Genomic DNA, 9,692 nt, shown 5'->3' on the forward strand with positions numbered 1-9,692 from the left:
CATCTACTTCTATCTAAAAGAGTCACAATATAACTAGGAAGACATTTCAAATACCACACATGCATTACCGGGTATGCGAGTTTGATGTAGCCCATTTGATATCTTTGTATCTAAGAATCAACAAACTCGACTCCGCATTGTTCACAAAATTGCAGGTCTTCCTTTTCATCTCCGACTATGTATCATTTGATAACCCCCAAAATCCTCTACTTTTTATTTAAATAGAATTTTAAAAGTAGAAAATTCAAAGCTATTTGGGGCCAGATAGATCTCAACAACACCACTTCTTATATCCACTTATCTTTCAGGAGTATATTTATGTACTTGCTCATGATCATGGTTTAACTAGATTGATTTTGTTGGAAAATGCAGGTTATGACAATAAATCAAGCTTACTAATTATGAAATGTTTAGTCAATCGAATGTATCAATAGAGTCATGTGATTCTTTCAGTTAATAATTATGGGAGGTGACTTTTATTGTGCAAACTCTTCTTCTTAGATGTACTCCTTACAAACAAGAGATCTAGTGTTTGATTTGATTTTTTTTATATCAAGAGCAATGAAAAGATAAAGAACTACTAGATTTTGAAAGCTTATCCATGGTACACAAACAAATTAAGGCACCATGATAAGGCTTTTGGTGCTTATTCAACCCTGAAATCATGTAGGGAAATTTAGGGTTTGTGGTGGAGATTTGGATACCAACTTGGATCGTGATATCACTTTCCGAACTGATATTTCTACCCTATGCCTGGGTTACAAGAAATTCAGCTTAGGATAATCCAAGCGGACACTTACGTTTCTAGGCACAAAAAACGTAAGCCAATATGCTAGAGGATTCTGTGAAAGTATGACGAAAACGAGAGCTTAAGATCATAACCCTCTTCTGGAGAGGAATAGCTCTTTATATATTAAACACGAATAGGGTTTCATTAGGGTTGGGCTGTCATTAGTTGCTTTGGAAGCAAGTAATGTCAATTCGGATTTAATAAGGATTTAGGGTTACCGAAAACTAACGAGTTTTGTTAGTTTTACCATAATCACCCTCAAGAAATTGAATTTTCCATTATGTTACCATATGTAAAATTCGGTGAGGTTTTGGGGCTCTGCCCCTTGGACCCCGCTAGGGGTGCTGCCCCTAGACCTTGCCAAAAGGTTGCTGCCCCTTTGGAAACCCCGGACCCAGGGGCACTCCCCCTGGACCCCCGGCTAGTCGTCAAACCGGCTTCTAACTCGATCTTATACATGCATGCACTCCGCACAACCCCGTACATATATTAGAGTACAAATCATGAAGCCCCTTAGCTCACATGTTGGTTCCAGTTACTTAAAATGACACAGTGACACTAAAATCACCAACAAATCAAACAACCATATGTATTTTAAGTTCAGTTACTCTTAATTGATTATGTATAATTGATAAGTTACATATATCTTAAGTTTGATAACTTACATCTATTTTAAGTTAAAATTACTTTGAATTGATTATGTTAAGCTTGATATGCATTTAGTAATGTTATTGATTCTAATTAATTATGTAACACTTGATAAGTTACATCAACTAGTAATGTGATTGTCTGAATTTGAACGATGTAAGAATCCAATAACAATTGCTCTAAATTAGGTTTGTCCAAGAAAGAAAACTAGAGGTGGAAAAGGTTGTTTGAATTTATTGATATGGTGGTCAGAAGGAGGGAGATTGAGGTTGAGAGTGAAGACAGACGGAGGTTTCCGCAATTTACTCTAGCTGGGCAGAGATGTTAGCCATGGAAGAAAAGGAGGTGGTTATGTATTTCTTTGAATGTTAAATGTCATGTCATCTCACAGATGTTGTCTATGTGGCGTCTATGTGAACATGAAATATGTCACATCACCTTATATTTGGTTATTTTATACATGCTAACCTATTAATAAAGGTTTTCTTCCCTTTATTAATATGTCATTATTGAGTTTATACCCTTATAATGACAAAAACTAACTCATGGATCTCATAATTTTTTTACAAAACTTCGTTGGATTATAGTGATAATAACCGATAAACCATATAATCCAAAATCTAGAATATACATTAGACTGAATATATGCTTTCATTAAAACTTAACAATCGAAGATGCTACAAAGTTTACACCTTGAGAAAAAACACCAATCGTCATTAGGTACAACTAGGCCTGACAATCGTGTCGTGTTCGGGTTGGCGTGTCGCGGGTTGACGGGTCAAAATATGTCAACCCAAACACTACCCATTTAAATATACAGGTAATGAGTTGGCGGGTCACGGGTTGGCGGGTTTGGAACATAAACTCATATATGACCCACCAACCCATTTATTTATACGAGTTCACAATTTGGCAGGTTCATGGGTCAGATTTGGGTTCGTGGGTCCGAATTTTAGACATTTAAGTTTTAAACATCCAAATGAAAAGTAAAAACATTCATAGAAACATGTTACAGACTTATCCTTATAGGTTACGACTTACGACCTTAGACCATCCACCACGAGTCAAAATGTTAAAATAGTCAAATGGTCTATGAATCAATGATATATATTATATAATACTTATAGGTTATTTTTTGAGAAACACATATATGACCCGTTTAATAAACGAGTTGGCGGGTTGAAAAACTCAACCCAAACCTATTTATTTCGTGTCGTGTCGCGGGTCGTGTCGAGTATTGTCAGCCTTAGGTACAACACATTAGTTTTTAAATTGGATGGAAAATGTAACAAATGAAAATAAGACCAAAGTTGTAGATTAATGAATAGTCCAGGGAAAGTATTGTAATTTACCAACTGTTAAACAACTGGACATTAATTAATTAATTAAATTAAATATAATCGTAGGCAGCAGCACACCTTGACTATTCTTATTTTCAGTTTCATGATACAGCAGGTTTCTACAACAATCGCTACGGAATCTTTTGCAGAATCATTTCTTCAAAACTTTGGTAAGGTTCGTGAAATTCAACACTGGATTGAATTTCGATTCGATTCTTTCACTTACGATGAATGAGGAATTCTTAGTTGATTAATTGCTAATAAATTTGCTTTACCAAAAAGTGCTTGTTTTAATTGAATTCAACTTTATTATCTATCGTAGTGAATTCCGCATCTGGTTTTTGTTTCCGCATTGGAGATGCAATGTTACGTCGAATTTAAGTTATCCGTGTAAAAAATGCCATTGATTTGCCAAAATATGTTATGATCACTATTCTAGTATAACTGTATCATTGCGTGTTTTTTTACGAAGATAGGTTTTCAAGCAGATTTTGTTTTATTACTTAAAGTTCGTGGTATCTGAATCTTCGTACTGATTATGGCAAGCCTTTGACTTGGCATTTTGTTGAGTTTATGCTTGTGTCTGTATTCACAAGAATATAGGAGCAATGGAATCGGTCAAAAGTGCAGGCGGCCTGTGTGCTTGATTGTTAGCATCAATGGTTTCTGCTATAAACAGGCTATTATTGTTGAACCAATCGGTATAACTAGTTAAGATGAAAAGATTTTGCAAATGATAATCATTGAGAGAACACTCTTCAGACAAATTTAGATTCCATTTTTTACTTTGTGGTCTCAAATGGATTTAGATTTTAACTCAAAAGAACTTTTTTGATATTAATCAATTTAAAAGATACTGCAGTATAGAAGACTCTGAGCAGAAACAACTAAAACTTTATGTAATTATCCAAATTGAAAAGTAAGATTTGAATCAAAATAAAAAGAGGACTATGATTTTGAAACAAACACAGTATCTTACATCAAAATGAAATTAATGCAGGATCTGATGCTACGCATATTTGCTGAGTTTGTGGACATTACATTTAATCTTTTTATCCATGTTTTCTCTCAGGGAAATGACAGCAAATAATCATGATGCTGATAGAGAAGCTTCTGATGCTAGTATTATCAAGGTACATGGATAATAATGCTCTTATTCTGATATTTTATTCATTTTCAGGCCTCTCTTGTTTCTATATATTTGTAAAATTTATTATGATCTTTTTAATCAAAAAGAAATCTGTCTCCAGGATAAGGTTGATCCAGCAAAACCTGCATCTCTTACATGGAAGAGGAAACTAAACACTAAGGAAACTCCCCTTTCAGAGTTTGGTTTAAAGTTCAAAGAAGTAATCCATCTGGTATGTATGTTATATATCAAGTAATACAATTTGTTTACATATCATCTTTTTTAATTGTTTTCTTCCTTTGCATAGGCTCCAATGGGATATCGGTTATGGCGTTGGATACGAGAAGATGCTGCAAAGGGAAATGGAAATGTACTTCTCTTAATTCATATCAATATTTCTTTGATAAGCATTTTAATCATGACAATTCACTAAGTTATATTACTATGTTGTTTCAGGGAACTATTGTTGATCCTTTCAAGAAACACTACTATTCTTCTTGTAATGGTGTTCCTTTAGGTGGTATTGGGTAAGCTTATTTAAACTTTTTGTATGATAAATTGATAATCACAACTCTTTCCTTTGGTCATTTTATTTGAAAGAACAAATCTGGCAGTGCAGGTAGCATTGGAAGGACATATAAAGGCGAATTTTTGCGTTGGCAACTCTTTCCTAAATTATGTGAAGATAAACCAGTTTTAGCAAATCAATTTTCTGTAAGTTTTTTCTTCTTTTTTACAGATATATTCATCACTGTAATATTTGTAAATGATATCTTATGTACTTTATGACATTGTGCAGATGTTTGTCTCACGACCAAATGGAAAGAAGTATTCGACTGTCCTCTGCCCACCAAACCAAGAGATGCTGAAGTAAGAAGCTTTCCATTAAACTTTTTTAAAACAATTCCCTACAAGAAAAAAAAAGTAATATTTGATAGAAAGTTGAAAGAATTATTAATGAAAATGAAAATGAAACTGAAAATAATGTGAAATTAACAGAGACAGTTCGGTTGATGGGATTGGATCTTGGGACTGGAATTTCAGTGGAGAGAAATCTACATATCATGCATTATACCCAAGGGCTTGGACAGTTTATGATGGTAATTCTCATATTTCTAATTCCCAAGGTTGACTACTGGTCTAAGTTTGACTTTTTTTTTTGTGTCATCATTGACCAACCCTTTTTCTCTTATGTAGGTGAACCTGATCCTGACCTCAAAATAGTTTGTCGTCAGATTTCCCCAATTATCCCTCATAATTATAAAGAAAGCAGCCTTCCTGTAGCAGTATTTACTTACACGGTATGATTATGTCTCTTAAACCCCATTGACAAATGACATGACATGACACAACTTGTACTGCTTTTGGTCTGACATTACTGAGACTGATGTCAATGTGACAAATATTGCGATTTTTGTCCCATCCAAAAAGTGTAACATGATGTCACAGCGAGTCACTCTCAATCTCTCCTCTGTACAAAAGACACGAATGCCCTCCTATCATGTCCTGTGTAACATAACATACATTAAAAAGCTTCTATTTAGATAACATTGATCTTTATCATTGGCTGTAATCTTGTTTAGCTATCAAACACTGGGAAGACTGCTGCAGATGTCACTTTGTTATTTACATGGGAGGTAAGTTTTCATCATTTTAGGTATTTCAGAAAAACAAAATAAGTAAAAGTTGATATTCTCACTTATTTTAGAATTCTGTTGGTGGATCCTCTGGATTATCTGGTCATCATTCCAATTCAAAAATGGCGTAAGGATGTTTACATGTTAACCTCAGATTGTACATCCATATTGGGTTTCAGGATTATTAATTATATACTTTGTCATAAATGTTAAAAATATTGTTATCAGGGTGAAAGATGGCGTTCATGGAGTACTCCTACATCACTCGTAAATTCTTGTCTCCTTTATTTATTACTTCATTAATAATTAATCATGTGTCGTTCCATTTGTGCCATATGCAAGAAATAGCAAAATACTTTCATTTATTTTAATTACAGGAGTGCAGATGGGCAACCCCCTGTAACATTTGCTATTGCAGCACAAGAAACAAACCATGTTCGCGTTTCAGAGTGTCCATCCTTTATAATATCTGGAAACTCCAAGGGTCTCACAGCAAAAGACATGTGGAATGAAATTAAAAAGGTTGGTTATATACAAGAAATAGCAATTTAATTTCATTTAATTGTTTTTTACAACATCCTACTTTCGTTTACTGTACTTTCAGTTTTATTCTTATGAAGGCATCTGCCAAATTATAGCACTGTACTTACGATTTTTGTCTAATTAAGACATTGTACTTTGAAAAATCTGACCAATTATACGAATGAAATTGCTATAGTGGGATAGTTTTTTCAAAGTGCAATGTTGTAGTAGGTGATAATGAAAATAAGATGCTATAATAAAAAGATAAATGGAAGTAGATTGCCATTTCTTACATTTAGCCTTAATTTTTATGATTCAGAATGGTTCTTTTGATCACCTTGATTCCTCTCAACTACCAATGGTTTCAGAAGCAAAGTCATGTATAGGTGCGGCTATTGCAGCTTCTGTGACCATACCATCTCAGGCTGTGCGGACTGTTACCTTCTCATTGGCGTGGGACTGCCCGGAAGTTGTCTTTCCAACCAGGACTTACCATAGGTGACTCACCAAACATTTTCTTTTCTCAAACTTTATTATATATCAAAAGGGCTAAATTCAAGAAATAGCAACATACTTTCATATATTGGTTTATTATATTTATAGTATCCTACTTTCATTTCGTCCTATTACATGATCCTACTTTGAAAATCAACCAAATTATCACAATCTCAACCAAATACAATGCAGTTTTCACAGCTATACTTTTGTAGACTTTTTAAAGTGCAATGTCCTAATAAGAATAATTCTGGAAGTGGAATCCTATAGGTAGGTAGATAGTTCAATATACAATGCCTTAATAAAAAGAATTGAAAATATGTTGTAGTACAAAAAAATCAAAGTAGGATGCTAATGCTTTGATAAACAAACAAATGAAAGTACATTGCTATATCTTGCATTTTAGCGTTATATGAAAGCTTCTTACAAGGGATGTTTTGTGACAGGCGTTACACCAAATTTTATGGTAGTCATGGGGACGCAGCTGAAAAAATCGCACATGATGCTATTCTTGGTGATGCCTTCTTATCTATTTTAGTATTTTAAAGTACATTGTTGTTCCAAGAAAGTTGTTTTTATATATTATTAACAATTTCAATTATTGATTTTTTATGAAATTTAGAACATGGTAATTGGGAGGCCCAGATAGAAGCATGGCAACAGCCTATCCTTGAAGACAAGAGGCTTCCTGAATGGTAATCCAAAACCTCTAATTTAATTTTCTTTCTTTTCACTGCCCTTACTAATCTCTAATCCTATTGCCTTTCTTCAGGTACCCAATCACTCTTTTCAATGAATTATATTATCTCAACTCAGGGGGCACAATCTGGACAGGTAACCCTGATTTTTTTTTTTTTTATTATTTTTTTATCAAATGAAACCAGCTCAAGTTTATGTTCATAATCTATGTTTTTTTTTCCAGATGGACTACCTCCTGTACACAATTTATCAACCATTAATGGAAGACAGTTCTCAGTTGATAGATCTAACATGGACTCTCAAAGTAACGGTGATACTAATACAACTCATCATCAACACGACACTGCTGTTAACGTTCTTGAAAGAATGACGTCAGTACTCGAAGAAATCCACAACCCCACATCAAAAATCTCAGCATTCGGTACAAATCTTCTACAAAAAGGAGAAGAAAACATCGGGCAATTTCTGTATTACGAAGGAATAGAATACCACATGTGTAACACATACGACGTCCATTTCTACGCATCATTCGCCCTAATCATGCTTTTCCCCAAACTCGAACTCAGCCTCCAACGCGACTTCGCATCCGCCGTCATGATGCATGATCCCCGTAAAATGGATATTTTATCCGACGGGGCATCGGTCCCAAAAAAAGCCCTAGGTGCTGTCCCACATGATATCGGAATGATCGATCCTTGGTTTGATGTTAACTTCTATAACCTCTACAATACAGACCAATGGAAAGATCTAAACCCTAAATTTGTCCTCCAAGCCTACAGAGACGTGGTGGCTACCGGAGATAAGAATTTTGCGAAAGCTGTTTGGCCTTCGGTTTATATTGCAATGGCGTACATGGAGCAATTTGATAAGGATGGAGATGGGATGGTTGAAAACGAAGGGTTTCCTGATCAGACGTATGACACGTGGTCGGTATCGGGTGTTAGTGCGTATTCCGGTGGGCTGTGGGTGGCGGCGTTGCAGGCGGCGTCTGCTATGGCAGGTGTAGTTGGTGATACGGGTTGTGAGGAGTATTTTTGGGCCAAGTTTATGAAAGCGAGGAGTGTGTATGATAAGTTGTGGAATGGTTCTTATTTTAACTATGATGATAGTAAAGGGAGGGCAAGTTCGTCCATTCAAGCTGATCAATTGGCGGGTCAATGGTATGCTAGAGCATGTGGGCTTTCTCCGATTGTTGATGAAGAAAAGGCGAAAAGTGCATTAGGGAAGGTTTACAATTTCAATGTATTGAAAGTGAAGAATGGGAAACGTGGTGCTATTAATGGGATGCTACCCACTGGTGAACCTGATATGTCGTGTATGCAATCAAGGGAAATTTGGACAGGAGTTACTTATGGAGTTGCTGCAGGTATGATTCATGAAGACATGATCGACACTGCTTTCCACACTGCAAGTGGAGTATATGAGACCGCTTGGTCTGAAGAGGGATGCGGGTAAGTATACTTAATAGCAACCTACTTTCTTTCATTTGTTTTTTATAGTATCGTACTTTTGTTTCTTTCCATAAAATCAATGTTATCCAAATACAAAGCAATTTCCATCACTATAGTTGGGTAATCTTTCAAGAAAGCACAATGCTATAATTAGGTAGATTTATCAATGTACAATGCGTTGATAAGCAACAAATTTTAATCTGCACCTCGTGACTGCTTTTTTTGCAGCTATTCTTTTCAAACCCCTGAAGCTTGGAATACTGATGGGCACTACAGATCTATAACATACATGCGGCCTTTAGCAATATGGGCTATGCAATGGGCCCTGACACAACCCAAAAGGCCCAATAAGGAAATGAAGCACGATTTAAAGCCTGAATCTCTCCTGAGGCAACATGCCGGGTATACAAAAGTGGCTCGTTTACTAAAGCTGCCAAAGGAGCAAGACACAAGAAGCATCTTGCAAATAATTTTCGACTACACTTGCAAAAAGATGAGCTCTTAACATTTTCAGTCAAAGTGCTTTGTATTGATAACTGTGTCTTCAGAAAACCTCAATTTATTACATACTTGAAACTATGTGCATAAATCCACCACATGTTTATATGAAAGTACAGTTACCATTTGTTGATGTATATGGTTTGTTTGATGGATATGTCATGGAATCTCTTATGAAAGTACGTTATTGAGTTTAGATCAAGTAACAAAGTAAACGAAGAAACTCAAGAATGATAATTTTTCGTTTTGATAGAAGGGGAATATCTTTTGTATTTTGAAAGTTAAAAACTCAAAACACAAATTTTTTGTTAAATTAATCCTTTTTTTTTTAATTTGTAAGTTTTTTTTCTATAGATAGATAAAGGGTGATTGCATTGCCACCCCCTCTTAGCTAAGGGCATGGGTATGGGGTAGTGGCGGATCAACGAAATCTAAATGGGTCCATTATTGATAAAAAAAATACATACAAGTATAAAATTGTGA

The 9,692-nt window shown here is 35.1% G+C and overlaps 1 protein-coding gene across 2 annotated transcripts; it reads left to right on the forward strand.

Annotated features, from left to right (window-relative positions):
- The first annotated feature begins 2,851 nt into the window (after window positions 1-2,851).
- Window positions 2,852-9,346, forward strand: LOC111911215 (uncharacterized). Of its 2 annotated transcripts, none has more exons than XM_023906999.3 (19): window positions 2,852-2,948; window positions 3,851-3,911; window positions 4,029-4,139; window positions 4,215-4,277; window positions 4,364-4,434; window positions 4,522-4,621; window positions 4,707-4,777; window positions 4,907-5,007; window positions 5,105-5,208; window positions 5,491-5,544; window positions 5,616-5,671; window positions 5,773-5,811; window positions 5,922-6,066; window positions 6,386-6,564; window positions 7,008-7,075; window positions 7,184-7,256; window positions 7,334-7,395; window positions 7,484-8,711; window positions 8,940-9,346. In XM_023906999.3, exons 2-19 carry the CDS (start codon window positions 3,855-3,857, stop codon window positions 9,214-9,216), a joined length of 2,859 nt encoding a protein of 952 aa, XP_023762767.1. In that variant the 5' UTR covers window positions 2,852-2,948; window positions 3,851-3,854; the 3' UTR covers window positions 9,217-9,346. The 2 variants fall into 2 exon arrangements, with proteins under 2 accessions (XP_023762767.1, XP_023762773.1); XM_023907005.3 differs by having other exon boundaries at window positions 2,867-2,953.
- Window positions 9,347-9,692: the final 346 nt, after the last annotated feature.

Source organism: Lactuca sativa, chromosome 7, assembly GCF_002870075.4.
Source record: "Lactuca sativa cultivar Salinas chromosome 7, Lsat_Salinas_v11, whole genome shotgun sequence".
Lineage (NCBI taxonomy): Eukaryota > Viridiplantae > Streptophyta > Magnoliopsida > Asterales > Asteraceae > Lactuca > Lactuca sativa.